At 31.0% G+C, this 16,631-nt stretch overlaps 1 protein-coding gene and 1 non-coding gene across 2 annotated transcripts; both read right to left on the bottom strand.

Moving 5' to 3' along the window:
• Positions 1 to 2,038: 2,038 nt before the first annotated feature.
• LOC21399819 lies at positions 2,039 to 2,605 on the bottom strand. The gene has a single exon (XM_010111862.1). It carries the CDS (start codon positions 2,603 to 2,605, stop codon positions 2,039 to 2,041), a length of 567 nt encoding a protein of 188 aa, XP_010110164.1.
• Positions 2,606 to 9,951: 7,346 nt separating this feature from the next.
• LOC112094239 lies at positions 9,952 to 10,058 on the bottom strand. Its single transcript, XR_002903440.1, has one exon. It is a non-coding gene; the product is annotated as a small nucleolar RNA R71 (small nucleolar RNA).
• Positions 10,059 to 16,631: the final 6,573 nt, after the last annotated feature.

Below are 16,631 nucleotides of genomic sequence, written 5' to 3'. Positions count from 1 at the left end.
CACAATCTCTTTTAGCAGGGAAAAAAGAAGTAAAAATAGACGTAATAAATAAGAGAATGTCTTTAGTAGGCTGTCTTATGAGTAAAATTAATTTTTTAACAATTAAATTTGATCAAAATTAAATGAGATTAAGACATCATTTATTTCATCGATTCGAGTTTTCAGTTTTAGATTTTTACAGTAAAAAGTTCTCAGAAAATATCACATCTAACTTTTTCTGCTACAGTGAAAAACTCTTAAAAAATATCACATCTCAACTCGAATCTACAAAGTGAACGAGGGTTAAAAAAATATGACAAGAAACAATATCTTGATGCAAATCTAATAACTTAAAAAAATAAAACTATCATAGTTTTATTTTTTTTATCCTACGGAGAAACTCCTAAAAAACAAACAAAAAGAAAAAGAAACTTCTTGATGGCGTGTCATGTTTAGCATATCTTATCCTTTGATTTTATGAAAGTAGCTTCTTTCATATCATGACATAACGAAAATTAGAAATTAGAATTAGTATGTGACACCCGTGAAATTGAATAATGTGTTTATTGATAAACTACTAATGCTAATGATGCGATATCGTGACATAATTACTAAAATATCTCATGTTGGGATGTATAAAAACAATTAATTTTCTTGGTCTAATCCACTGAAGAATTGAATATTAAACTTGTGCAGAATCAGATAACTAGTTGGAGAGTGCTGCATACGTCCGTATTAGTTTGTTGAATTTTTTATACAAAGATATTAAGTTTTTATGGTAGTAAGTTCCTTAAAAAAATATTATTCACCCTTATAATAGAACTATATATGTAACCAATTAATAAGAAAACACAATTGTAAAAACAAAACATTGAATAGGTACGTGCTACACACATTTGTAGTAGATTATCGAACTTTTAATACAAAGATAATAAATTTTTAAATGCAACTTCTAAAACTTCTAAAACACCCCGCTATATTTTGTCTGAATACCATTTTGTATTTATTACGGGTAAATAGATGTTTACTAATGAATATGTTATTCCCTTCCATCATCTCAAAAATATGTTATTTATTTAAAAATCGTTTAAAAAATATGCTATTTACTATAGTTACTGCTAATTACTGGGTTAAGTTTTAGTCCATTATGTTTCTCATTTGTAATCAACAACTACGATTAAAAAAGTAAGATGATAAACTATTTGAGATTTTGTAGTATTAGTCATTTAACACTGAAACTTAATAGAAGTAATGTCAAAGATGTTGATGTAAAATGTTGCGGCGAAAATGTATCTCTTATTTAGCTAAACTAAAAAGTGTCACATAGTTATTTTTTTCTTTTACACTCGATACCATGTTTTACTTATATATTTATTGTATGCAGAGTCTAACAATAATTCACATCTAACTCTGTCGATCTTATGACGTCAAATTCATATCCCAAGTTATTAAAAAAAAACCAAATTGCATGGACAACAATATTATAAACGACAACGATAAGTGATTAGTGGAAGTACCTGTGATTAAACCTAACTACCAATTAGTTTTGACAATAATTAACACATTTGAGTTAAAGAAAAAGGTTCAATTTGACCATTTAAAAAAATACTAACATATTCATCTAAGGCAGCATGAAGTAATTCAAAATTAATAAAGCTCACAAGTGGCAAGCTAATGACAATTTATTGAACCTTTTTTCATGTTAATTGATGCATTAATGTAGTAATTAGGGTTCTAGCTTTAATCAATGGAAAGAAGAATTGATATTAATCTGAAATTGGAAAAAAAATAATCTTATACAAAAAAATAAATTTTTATACGTCCTAGAAATTCCAAAAAGAAGATACTAATTTATAAGAGAAACCATGATTGCAATTTGCATGTATATGATATGATCAAACCTTCTAGCCAAACAAAAATTAGTGCTTCTTTTGCCTATATACACAAGAAATTTCTTCACACATTGAAATGAACTCATAAGGAATATTTTACCAAATTCTCAAAAACCTCTTCAAAACAACCATTCCTCATTGATGGGGTCATTCATGACCCGATTATTTCAAACTGGTACCACCGGACTTTTATCGTCACCCTGGCCGGTGCCAGAGTTAGGACCGCCTTGTTGATCACCACCGCTGCCACCACTGGCGTCAATCATGCGAACCTTGATCCACTCGTTCCTCAACTCATGGGGCTCAACAATATCTTTGACCCCGGGTGACCGGGGCGACCCGAGACTCAAACTCCTCTGCATGGTGCCGAACCGGGTCCGGTTATCACCCGACTTAACTCTCCACAGTCTCATACCCGAATTTTTCAACACCTCCAAAGACTTATCCTGAAGTTGAGGAAATATTTTCCTCAACAAATCCCTCCTTCGGAAATAGAGCTCCCTTAAGAACTCCACCAAAGCCAACAACCTCGGATCAGAAAATTTCCCAACTCTGGATTGAAAGCTGTAGTAAAAATCCTCACCGTCCATTTCTTCCCGTGGGTAACATTTTCCCAACAGACCGCTTTCCAACAACGACATGTCGTCTTTGGCGCCCCAGAACCAAGATGAACTACTAGGCATAGATTGGTCTTCTTCTGAAACCACTTCTGGATACCCTTCTGTCTTCTCCATGGATATCATTACTATAATATTGAAGGTTTGGTTGAAGAATTATGGGATGTTTGGTTGGAGGATTCAAACCATAATTTGAATTATGATTTATGGTTCGCTACAGTATTTTTTTTTATAAAAAATACACGTAAATCGAAAATGATTCTAATCACATGATTCTAATTCATGAATCAAACGTCACATTAATATCAATCGTTTGCAAGAATTTTGGAGAATATTATTGTTGTAATTTGTTAGGCCTCGGAATTAAGCACAATATATATATATATATATATATATATATATACATATACATACATACATACATACAGAGAGAGGGATCTGGAAAGTATACATAGATTCCAATTAGCGAAAGCGTGATCAACTTTAAGTTAGGAAATATACGCGTTGCTGAATAGGTATAATGGTTTCTAGATAATATTTGCTTAAACGTCTATAAATTCGAATGGGAACACAGACAAATCCTGGCCATACATTTAAAGTTTGTGAAAGTCAACCGACAGGTGTATGGTCACGATTGGGCTTTCCTAGAACCTATTGCAGCACTATGTTATATTAGAGGAAGTAATATTGATCAGCTTGTTGCTTGAAGAAATGGGTTTGGACTTCTTCTTAATGACTATACTGTTGAAGACTTCGGACCTACGTAACTGGCTTTTTCTGACATGTGTGCTTCCTCTTCAGGGGAAATAAGAAAATGTCGACTTGGATTAGTATTAAGATATATATTTTGACCCGTTTATTTTACCGATTCGAGTTTTATTACAATAAAAAACTTTAAGAAACAGTCACATTTAACTTTTTTACTACAGTAAAAAACTCTCACATAAAATCACATTTTAACTCGAATTAAAAACTCAAATTAACGAACTAAACGGTCATTTATGTACAGTATTAAGATATATATTTTGTGTACAGCCTAAACGAAAGAAAAGTGCTTAAGTTAAAAGGTACTTAGTTATATACGAAAGCATATGGCCTGTGGGACATGGATGTTAGTTACATGTACAAGATACGGATGATACATGCGTGAGGAATTGGAAATGGAAACCAAAATTTGTACTTGCTTTTAGCTAGAGATATATAACACAAAAGTTGAAGAGAAACAAATTAATTAGATTAAAGTTGCTTGACGTGCTTTGGTTGTGGCAATTGTATGTGTTTCTAGAAAGATAAAATGTGGACGTAAAATAACTGGGATAAATATCATATATATATATATATATGATATATATGATGTAACTATGCGCTATATAACATCGTTGGTATGTATGTGTCACATTCAATTTTGCTTTAGTGTAATATTCATTAAAATAGTCCAACACGTGTAACATTAAGTGTTACACAGACGTAAAAAAGTTTTACATGCACAAATGAATCATATTACACGTACATATGAAAAAAATTAAAATAATTAGACTATGCGAGCGCCAGATTTAATAATTTAAAGGTTTTGTTTATGGTTCTGCCAGTAGGACAAAACTGCAATGTAACGTATAGAAGTGAAAAATGAAATATGTGTTTAATGTAAGATTAATGTTAGAAATGTGCAATAATAATTTGGATAAATTAATTTCTTAGTGTTGCATGTTCAACCTCAATATTACATGAAATAAATATTATGTAACCCTTCCTATTAATTTTTATATTTTACATGAAAGTATGGCTATAGACAATATATATATATATATATAATAATAATTTTATAAATCCTCCAAACTATTTGTTTTATACTCTTTAAATTCGGTTCATTTTACCCCTCTCATTTTACATAAAGCATTTAAAAACCGCCTCCATATTGGTACCCTAAATTATTAATTGAAGGAAGTATATATAAAATCTACATTCTAATTATTTACAAACAAAAAATGATACACACGAGTCTCTACTATACAGCTTAAATGCTTTCCTTTATACATCTTTGAATCAAAAAGAATAAATTGTCCATATCCTAAACTATAGGATATAATATTGGCAATTCGAAGCCATATGAACAAATAATTAATCTTGACAAGACAATTAGATAAAAGATCTCGAGGCTTTCAATATTATTTCTTACATATTCAAGGTAAGAACTTCAACTGTGATGTTGAAGCAAGCTGAATTAGCGTGATTTAATTTTGATTTAGAATTTGCAGCCACAGAAAGTGACAAGAAATATGAAAGGTGAAGCTTGTAATCTTTTTATGAACTGATGAAGCTCGCACCACGTCTGGACTTTCTATCGTGCACCTGGCGACCGGAGCCACCTTGTTGATCGCCGCCACCGGAGTTAATTGTCCGAACCTTCATCCACTCGTACCTCAAAGGCGGTTTAACTTCTTTGAGTCTGGTCGAAGAACTCTACCAATGCCGGCAACCTCGGATCATACAACTTCTCAAGTTTGGAATGAAAACTATAGTAATTAATAATAATAATCCTCACTGGTAACATTTTCCCAGTAGACCACTTTCCAATAACGACATGTCGTTTACGCACCCCAGTACCAAAAAGAACTTGGCATGGCTTGGGCTTCCGTCATATTCTATAATTTTTAGAATGCAGGAAGCGAAAGCCAGAATAGAGTAACGCTAGCCACAGGTTTGATACTTGTGAAGTGGGATTTCTTACCATATCCTTTGTGAGCCTGTTTTCAAAGAGTTTTGACATTGCAAATGTTTTAAAGAAAGAGCATGCTAGCGAAAAAAAAAACATTTTAACCCCCATAGCTTGTTGTAGTTTTGAGAAGTATAATGAATTGTTTCATAAAATTTAATGAATGATTTCATAAGATAAAAGATCTTGCAAATCGGTAAACCGGCTAATGGCCTAGATAGGATGCGGAGAGTGCATACTTGGGGGCAAGACCCAAAACCCGGCCCGGGGTGATATGGCTTGTGCATATGGTTGTGTAAGTAATTTATCATAGTATAAATTACTTGTTGATGCCTGTAATACGGAGATTTTCAGTTATATTTCCTTTGAGAAAAAGGATGTGAGGTTTCGGCTGTTGTGTTTGAACTGAATGTTTATATTTATTCAATTACTTATTCATTTATTTACTCGTTTACTCATTTATTTACTTATTTACAAAGTTATTTCAAAATATATTATACTAGGCCTTTCGCTCACGTTTTATTGTTATATAAATATTGACCCCTCTCAGGCGACTCTAGAAGCAGTGCAGAGTAGCTGAGTGAGTTGCTACCACCGGATTTGGTGAGGATTGTGTTCATCCTCCATGTGTACGAATGTAAGAATTTGTAAATTCTGTAAACTCTGAATATTTGGATTTCTAGACTGTGGTTGATGTCTGTAATGTTATTTACGTGCTCATGTATGTACAATGATGCGTATCCTGTGGGTGAAGCCCTGAACGATGTGAGAGGCGAGAGTTTTAGCCTCGTGAGATGTTCTTGTAATTTATTTTCGACAAAATAGTAGGGTTCGTTTGGAGATTTCTTTAATATTTCACTATTGGTTTTAATTATTAAATGTTTAACACCTAATCAAACCTTCACGTCACCGATCCCGGATTCGGAGCGTGACATAATATTTTCCCAATAAACCACTTTCCAATAACGACATGTCGTTTACGCACAGCAGTACCAACAAGAACTTGGCATGGCTTGGTCTTCAGGAACAAGTTCTGAATACCTTTCCATGGATGTTAATTTTTACTATTATATCTATATTCCTGTATAATTGTTAAAGTTCGAGAGCATATTCTCTGATTTTGTTGAATAACATCTAACAAGTCGCTTGAGTGTTTGACTGTTGGTTTGGTTTGCCCTCAGAGTCGTATCGTGCATGTATGTATTTATGTGTGTATGTATATATGTATGAATATTTATATATAGTGACTGAGTTAAGATTTATTTAAAGAATAAATTTTTTTTATTAAGATTATATTAATGTTTATAGACTTAATAAAATTGAATGTTTTATTTTCTAAAAATTTAAATAATTAGTCCAATAAAATGTAAAGAACTATTAATTTATGAGAGAATAAATCTAATTTATATACATATCTATTACATTAAAATAAAATTATTATTATTATATATATAAAGCTAGGGGAGCGAGAGAGAGATTTGAGATTTGAAGTTTATAACTTGAAAGACTAGTTCATTGATTATTTATTGGTTTTTTTATATTATAGTTGGATCAAAGTACAACATCTCCGAGCGAAAACTTGGTCAACTTCAAGCTAAGAAATGCGTAGTTTAGGGATGGTTCATAAATTTAAAATTATAATTTAAAATTATTCTCATTTTACGTATATTTTTTTATAAAAAAAATACTATAATAAATAATAAATTATGATTTAAATTATGGCACAAATCCTCTTTAATCTAAAATGATTTCTGGATATATCACATCCTGCTATTTGTGAGACATTCTTCACTCCCATAAACTCTAATAGGTTAGGAACAGACCAATCGTGGCCGTACATTTGATTGTTTGAAAAGTCAATTACAGGTGTGTGGTTGCTATTTGATTATCGTACAACAGACCTGCATTCATTGGCTCTCAATTTGTGAGTATACTAGTTGAACTCCACGGGAGAATAATTTATGTCTTAAGTTTCAATTATTAATTTATTATCCAAACCATATAAAAGTTGAATATAAAATAAAACAAAAGAACCAAACAGGGAAAAAAAAAAAGCAAAATTTTAGGGCAAAATGGACCAAAATGAAAAAAATAAAGTTTCAAAAAAAATTTAAAAAAAGGTATAAAAAGGATCAAAACAAAAAAAAATAAATTTTAAGATAAAAGAAACCAACTCAAAAAAAAAAATTAGGACAAATAAGAAAAGGTCAGAAAATGACTAAAATGAAGAAAATAATAAGTTTTAGGGCAAAATGAGCCTAAAAGAAAAAAGATAAAGCTTCAGGAAAAAAATATCAAAAAAGGACCAAAATGAAGAAATGAATTTCTTTTAGGTGATAACTCTACAAAATAGAGTTATTTATTTCTAATTTTATGCAAAAACAAGCTTAATTTTTGATATTTTAATTTATTTTGGTTTGTTTTGATGTATTTTGTTTTATTAGATTTTTTTTTTGTGTGAGTGTATTTTATTTTTTATGTATTTTAATTTTATTTTAGTTTGTATAAATAAATATTTATATAATATAATATATTTATATGTGTTTTTGTGTGCGTGTATATATATAACAATATAATATTATTATAAATAATTTATATAATATAAATATAATAATTTCTATTTTATTTTTAGTTTGAATCACATCCGTTGTATTGAAGCACTTGAACAGTCATGATTGGACAATGCATTACACTCTCTGGGAGAAGAGAGTGAGCAGACAAGGAAACATCAACGGGCCTTACATGTTTGAAAACATATTTATTGTGTTTGATCCTATGTGAGCAAGTTTATGTGAGCTTGCTTTCTTCTACCAATCTAGTTGCGTCATGTATCATGCTTTATTAAGTTAATGGTCTGTATCAATTTGAAATGTTTGTTGATTTCTGATGGCCAATAGAAATCCGATTTTACGTAGTCCTTGCCGCACTGGATTAAGTCAAAAATATTAGATTCTTAGGGTGATTTCGGGGCAAGAAAAAGAAGAATAAAAATAAAAAATTCTTAAGAAGGCAACTTGCAAAATCATTTCACTTGCTAAGCCACCCATGATCCTTTTATGCCTGCTCCGTGACTCTAAAGCATTTATGCATTGGACTCAAATGTATTCTAAGGCTTATAAATAGGCTGCTTCCCCAAGTCTTCAAGGCATCCCTCGAGCCATATAGCTCTTTAGAAATTAAAAAAAAAAAAAAACTCTGTTTTAGTAATTCTTAGTTTAAATTTCAAAGTTTGTAATTTTTAGTTTTTAAGTTTGAATTTTGGATGAGGAGTTTTGAGTTCTGTTAGGAGATATCTGAAGCAGATCAAAAACTGTATCTATCACTAGTGTTTGTACTAAAACTCTACTTTTATCATTGTTGTTATGAAAATGTTGTTTGAATTTTTTTGTACTCTGTTAGTTTAATTATAATTATGTTTGAAATTAAATTTTTGCTGAGATAATGACATAATCATATTATGAGGATTTAATTTGTATAAACATTATTATAATTGTCATACTTGTGTTAACATATTTATTTTTGAACATAATGCTTTCGAAATTTCTGATCAACTTTTTGAATGAACTGAGGATCAAAGTAAAACCGATAGGAGATTTTAGTGACATAGCTCTGAAATTAATACCGTAAATTTTAGGATAATATAGAGATATATCTATATGTTTTTATGTGTTTTTTAATCCTTTAATCTTAATGAACATTTTGTAATTTAATTCACGTATAGATATAGTGAGTTTTCATGAAAATGTATACTTTATGTATGACTTGAGAAAGAGTACGTAAAATATAAGAGGATTCGACCATCAACATAGTATGATCTCAAAATCACAAAAATGTTTAAATAAATTAAATTCGATTAATATTAGTGAAATCATGATTCCTAACATTTTCGTAATCATTGTTTTATCTTTGTCTTGTCATTTTAGAAAATAATTTTCTTTTTTATTTTATTATTTTTTTAAATTTTGTTGTTGTTTTGAATTTTAATTTATTAAAATTAATCAAAATTCATCTTTTCGATTACTCAAATAAAATTAAAATTATCTAATTTTAGTACTGAATGAATATGTTATCCTCGCGAGAATGATACCTTTAAACTCACTCTTTATTACTTGTTAGCAATATCGTGCACTTGCGATTGACACCACAATAAATTTTTGGCGCCGTTGCTGGGATACATATTTGTTAATGTTAATACAAGGTAATTTTAATTTTGTTTTATTTTATTCTTCTTTAATTTCTATAATTTAAGCTGTGTATGCGAACAACTAGAAATAGAGGCTCAAAACTTTTACCTTTTGATCCTGAAATTGAAAGAACATTTTTAAGATTACTTAGAGAAAGAGAGTTTCTAGGACTCAGAAACTAAACATGGTTGAAATTGTAGAAGTTGCAAACATAAACCCAAACCCATACCAACATAGGGCCTAAAGAGGTTATGCGATACCATCAATAGACGGCAACAACTTTGAAAATCAAACCTTTAACCATTCAACGATCCAAACCTCTGTCCAGTTCAATTGTCTGTCTACTGATGATCTAAATGCTCACATATCCAATTTTCTTGAAATCTGTTACACTTTCAAACATAATGGCATTATTGATGATGCCATAAAACTGTGACTTTTCTCATTTTCTCTGAGAGACAAAGGAAAAGGTTGGCTACGTTTCTCTCCCTCGAGGAAGTATCACCACATGAAAGGACTTAACTCAAAAATTTCTGACGAAATGCTTTCCTCACGCAAAAACTGTGAATTTGAGAAGTCAAATTTCTCAGTTCGCTCAACATGACATGGACACTATGTATGAAGCTTGGGAGAGATACAAGGATATGCTGCGAAGGTGACCTCATCATGGAATTCCTGATTGGATGCAAATACAAACGTTCTACAATTGAATTCCATTCAAACCTCACCTCTAAGTTTTGAAAATCACCGTCACACCAATGTTGATTGTTCAATGAGCCCTTTTGAAAGTCTTTCCTAACCAGAACAAGCCAATTTTGTGTCGAACTTTAATCGGCCACAAAACAACCCATATTCCAACACATACAACCCAGGATGGAGGAACCATCCAAATTTTTCTTAGAATAACATCGGAACCAAAACAACGTGGGATTCCGATCTGGATTTCATCAACCACAGGAGAAGAAGCCCTCACTAGAAGATATAATCACTCAGCTGGCTACCATCACAAACCAACTTGCCGCCCGCCCCGATCAATTCATCACCAAAATTGAGAAAACCTTCCGGAACCAACCTGCATCCATTCAAAACCTGGAGGCACAAGTGGGACAAAGTGCCAATGTAATTTCTAGGAGAACACAAGGAGCTTTGCCAAGCACCACTGAGATTAAATCCTCGGGAGCACGTAAAGGCAATCATGCTCAGTTAGATTTTTCGTCTTTTTCATTTTTCATGGCTATAAAGCACCTTTTTCAACTTATATAAAACCACCATTTACATAATAATTGCATCCTAAATGTCTAAAGCCCCCAAAGAAATAAAATTTCTCTTAACTGAGGAACATGTTAAATATTTATTATTATCTTTACAACACCACCAAACGTCTTCACTTTTACAGTATCTATTCTAACGACTTTAATACAAGATAAAACAAGTACCAACATCTCAAATACCTCCTAATATACCATTTCTTATGACAGTAATAACACTCAAATTCCTTCGACGAACACAATTAGGAGACGGTAAGTATTCTATAAGGATACTCAGAGGTATTCCGCCGCAATACTAAAATTTAGACAACCAACAACCCCCAACCATCAAATATTCTACCGTGGCTGGCCGTGTTATCGGTTTTATCAGCAACGTACTTAAAAAGTAATAAAATTTCACAAAAAAAATATCTAAAAAAAATAATCGCAAAAGTTGGAGGAAAAAAAAAATCTGGACATGATTGACACTTGGAGCACCAAGGCAATGAAGAGTGGAAGAAACGGCAAAACAAAAAATGAAATTGAAATAAATAAAGCAAAACCTCTCATTAGACTAAAATATTACCAAATCGCAGTCCCTGACAAATAGCCGATGCCAACAAATTCTTTTTCTAATTTCAGAAAAGGGATATTTTTCTGAAGGAATTTCACATTCACCCTTCATATGGAACAATAGGTAAATCTGGTTAAAAAAAAAAAAAATCCTCTTCCAGTGACGAATTATCTTTACTTTTGATAGCTAATGAATTAGGAGTTCCTAGCATTGATCAACTATCATTAATATATATCTGTGTATTCAACTATATATATATATATATATATATATATATTGTTTTTGAAACGAGTATTGAGCTATATATTCTCAATTCCTAAAGAAAATAAAGAATAATTTAGTCTTCCTCATAAAAAGAAAAGGAGCAAAAAAAAAAAAAAACAAAAAACAATTATAACACTTGTCCAACGAATAAGCAATCAAAGAATTGAAAATATCTAGGTTCTTATGAAACACATGGTGAATTTATTTTGTCTAAAATTATTTCGACTAGTAGCTACAAAAGTTAATTATCCACCCATTTTTCCAAATCTAAACTTCAAACACTTAATGAAATTTCACTCCATCCATATTATCTTTTTTTAAACAACGATCGGTCATCGATGGTGTCATTCCACCCTCATCCCTTTCGTCATTTTAGAAATTCAAGAAACCCAGTAATAGAATAGAAGTGACCTAATTCAATTTTACTTAAAATATGGGTTATGTTTTTATACATACTCAATACCGCATACACATTAATCGCATTGGGGTCCTAAGAGCTGTGGAGTATCACACCTTCGGCAGATATTTAAAAAAAAAAAGAGAAAAAAAAAAGAAGAAAGAAACAAAGCAAGCACCCTTAGGGCCCGTTCAGTTCGTTGATTCGAATTTTTAATTCGAGTTGAGATGTGACTTTATGTGAGAGTTTTTTACTGTAGTAAAAAAATTAGATGTGATTGTTTCTGAAAGCTTTTTACTATAGCAAAACTCGAATTCTAAACTCGAATCGGTGAAATGAACGGGACCTTAATGTTACAATAACCCATTTTGGGTAACTATATCTATTCATGTTCGATGAAACACTCCTTTTTGTTTTTATTATTATATGAGCGATTTAATACTAAATAGAACTATTAAGTTATTTTCAATATAAGCCTCAAGTTAATATCTTGTCTAGTGGATTGTCACATGTCAATTTGGTCTTAGTTTGTGGCATCAGTTGAGAGAATAATAATAATTAGATTGTCACATGTCAATTTGGTCTTAGTTTGTGGCATCAGTTGAGAGAATAATAATAATTAGAGATTTCAGCACAAATAGCCTTTTTTTAAGAATGTTTTTTTTTTTTTATCAATGGCCGAAGTTTTGTTAATTGCAAAATTTGTTGTTTTTATTAACTTAGTAGTTAATCACTGATAGACTTAACAGTCAATTACTAATAGACTCAACAGTCAATCACTGATAGACTCAACATTCAATCACTAATTAACTCGATTTTTCTTTATTATTAATCAACATTAGTTAACAATTAACTAAAATTAAGTTGCAACTTATCAATTTCAATCAACACATTACATGTTTATTAATAATAAATTATTAATAAATTAATAATGAATCAGTCAATCAGTAATTAACCGTAGGTCAATCACTGTGGTCTAAAGATCAATCACTGAGTCATATAAACATAACGGTATTTTTATAAAATAAAAAAATTCAATTATTTATGAAAAAAAGTGATTAAAAAAAGGTAGCCCAACCTAATTTTCCTAATACTTACCACCGGAATATTATGAAAGAAGTATAAAAGTTGGCTAAATCTAATTAGCTAAATAATTTATTATATTATATATAGTTAAATTTTTTTTGGCATTATTTCTTTTCAACGTTAATCTTACGTTTAATAATTGTCACGTACGGGAGAGACTGAAGAAAAATCTTATATATATATATATATATATATAAAAGTAACTATTAATTAATTTTCTCGTATCTGGGTTGACTTTTGCAGCATGATATGTGATGTCTCTCGTTAGGCTCTCTCTACGTAGCTGGCGCTGATAATGATGATCAGTTGACTGACTTGGAGTGAAAAAGATGTTTAGCTGGTGTTGATGATGATGATCAGTTGACTGACTTGGAGTGAAAAAGATGGCAACTTATAAGTCCACCATTTTTGGTATAATATTCTTCTCCGGATTTGTTAGTCTTTAAGATTAGTTAGCCTCTTGTTAGGTTCTCTCTACAGCTATCGATATGGATAAAATATATATATATATATATATATTTATATTTATATATATCTGATTATCCCTTGTTTTTTAAAGACTCATTTCAGAGTACTTTTACAAATTAACAACAGCATCTACCTAGAAACAATGGCAAGGGTCATGCACAAAAATACAAAACTGATGAATTTGTTAAACGGGTTTTCCCTCATTTTTTATTTTTCAAATATCATGTCTTTTTCTTCTTTTCTTCTTTGTTTTTTTTTTCTTTTTTTTTTTTTTTTTTTTTTTTTTTTTTTTTTTTTTTTTTGGGAAATTATTACTTGAAAGGTTTTTTGGCCATATCTTGCCGGCTTGGCATTTATGCTTGTTATACTAGCTAGCTAGTCATCCATGACAACAGACCATGGCAAGAATCATGCACCTGAAGTGCCAGCTAGCCCATATATGCCCACATTCATTTCCTCATTATGTTGTCAATAAGTAATTATTTGAATAGTTATTCATTTTCTTTGTTTTGTTTTGTTTTATTTTATTTGTTTTTGTGAAATCAGCATGGAACATCCATTGGTTAGCCACCATTGTACAAAGAGAGTCAGAAACATACATATTTAGTAAAAATAACGTCATCTTTAGTCCTATATATATACACAACAGTAAAATAAATTAAAATAAAAATAATAAAAAAATAGAAAAGATAAAGATTTAGATAATTTAAAAAATTTTATTACGTTTACAGAAGAGGTAGAAAAATTTACTAACAATTTTAAGAATTACACACTCAATAAACTTTCTGACATTCTCTCTCACTCGAAACACCTTACACCCTTTGTCTATCTCTCTCTTCACTTTCTCTTACTCTTAAAAAGAGACACTCTTTCTCTGCACTTTCCTCTTAGCACACTTTTCTTTGAGTACACATAAAAGTTTACACAAAATACTTATTTATAGACTCCTAATAAATAATAAAATAACTCTTATCCAAAAATAAAAAATAATAACTTACCCAAAAAATACAAAATAGTAACTTTCTCAAAACCAATTTGAGACACTTTATTAACAATCTCCTCCTTGACTCAAATTCTCTCAACTCACTCAATTGGGTATCCAATCTCGACACTCGTCATCGCACTGACAATGCAAACTTCAACAATAATAAACATGCATCAAGTTCAAACTCTCATCAAACTTGACACGAGAAACTGTATTCTTTTTTTGAAAGCATTTTCATTGCTCTAACTTTTCACCATCTTGTCTTTATTGTCTTCACATGTCATCAATATCTTATTGCACTCTTTTACTCCTGCAACTACTTCTTTCACAATGGAATAAGACTCTTCGTGGCATGGCTCCACCTTCATAGCTCCACCTACAACTGTAGTCCCAATCAATTTATACAAGTTTTCATGTTTTCACCCTTCATGGCAACTAAATCACCTCTCTTAACTTGCATAAAACCATCCTTCGCATAGTACTTACAACCTAACGTGTTCAAAGCGCCCAAAGAAATTAAACTTCTCCTTAGTTGAGGAACATACCTAACATTTGTCAATGGCCTCACAACTCCATCAAATATCTTCACCTTTACAGTACATACTCCAACAACTTTAGCACGAGAATCATTAGTCATCAATAAAGTACCAGCATCACAAGGCTTATAAGAATCAAACCACTCCTTATGTAGGCACATATGGAATGGATATCTAGAATTTAAAATCCAAGAGTCAGAAATATTTTCATTAATAATAACATAATACACATCATCTTCGTCATCATACCTGTCGCCAATAACATTTACAGAATCTGAAGTCTCCTGGGGTTCTTACTTTCTCTTTTCTTCAAGGTGTTTCGTCAATTCTTCACAATTTCTCCTAATATCCCATTTCTTATGACAATAATAGCACTCAATTCCTTAGACGGGATTGAGAACGATCATCTCTTTTATCATAACATCTCCCTCGTAACTTGCTCATACCCCTATTTGAATCTAACTATGCCACTAAAACTTGTTCATTATGAGACTTAACTCTAGGTTTTCTCATATTTCCAGTCTCTAACAGAGCAGTGGACAGTCATCTTTCTAACTAAAAGTCTAGTCACCAAAGTCTCATATGATTTGAGTAGGGAGGCCAACAAAATTACTGTTATATCTTCTTCATCAATTTTGACATCTACACTTAATAATTGAGTTATGTACTTATTAAAATTATTAATATGGTCCCTGGCATCACTTTCTTCATTCATCTTCAACTCATACAATTGCTTCTTCAAAAATAACCTACGTGTTAGGGATTTCGACATATAAATTTTTTTGTAATTTTTTTCATAATTCAGAAGGGATGTCTCAATTATAACACTATATTTATGTTCAGGAGCCAAACTTAAACTAATAGTGCTTACCGCTTTCGCTTTCAATTTTTCTCAATCTTCATCTTTCATATTTTTTGGCTTCTTTCCTTGCAACGCTTTCAGTAATTCCTGCTAAATCAGAACATCTTTGATCGTACTCTACCATATGTTGATATTACTCTTTTCATTAAACTGCTCAATCTGCTCAAATTTTATCCCGGAAATCACCTTGACCTCTTTTTTTTCTTATTCTTCACTACAACTCTGATACCAGTTGTTGGGAAAAAACACACCCCTACACCCACGCAGTAGAAAAATAAATTGAAACAAAAATAACTAAAAAATAGAGAAGACAAAGATCTAGGTGGTTCGGAAAAATTTCCTACGTCCATGGAAGAGAGAAAAATTCACTAACAGTTTTAAGAATTACAAACTCAATAAACTTTCTCACTTTCTCTCTTTACCCAAAATTCCTTACACTCTTGGTCTATCTCTCTCCTCACTTTCTCTCGCTCTTAAAAAGAATCACTCTTTTTCTGCACTTTTCTCTGAATACATTTTTCTTTGAGTACGTTTTTCTTTGAGCACACATAAAATCTTACACAATACACTTATTTATAGACTTTCAATATAATAACTCACATTTTTTTTAATATAACCCTCGATGAAAAACAAAAAATAATAACTTACCCAAAAAAAATACAAAATAATATAGTTTTTCCAAAACTACTTTAAGGCACTTTCTTAACAATATATATAGACCACTACTCTCTGGGTTAGACAGTCAGTAGTGAGGAACTATATGCCAAGAGATATACCATAAAGAAATCTCCAGAAGTTACTAGAAGGTTCCAAGGAAATTACCAGAT

The sequence above is a fragment of the Morus notabilis genome, unplaced genomic scaffold (genome assembly GCF_000414095.1).
Source record: "Morus notabilis unplaced genomic scaffold, ASM41409v2 Scaffold112, whole genome shotgun sequence".
Taxonomy (NCBI): Eukaryota; Viridiplantae; Streptophyta; class Magnoliopsida; order Rosales; family Moraceae; genus Morus; species Morus notabilis.
This window is presented reverse-complemented; position numbering and strand designations above follow the sequence as displayed.

Coding starts and splice junctions, on each gene's coding strand:
- LOC21399819 (XM_010111862.1), bottom strand. CDS start 2,605: ATGGAGAAGACAGAAGGGTATCCAGAAGTGGTTTCAGAAGAAGACCAA.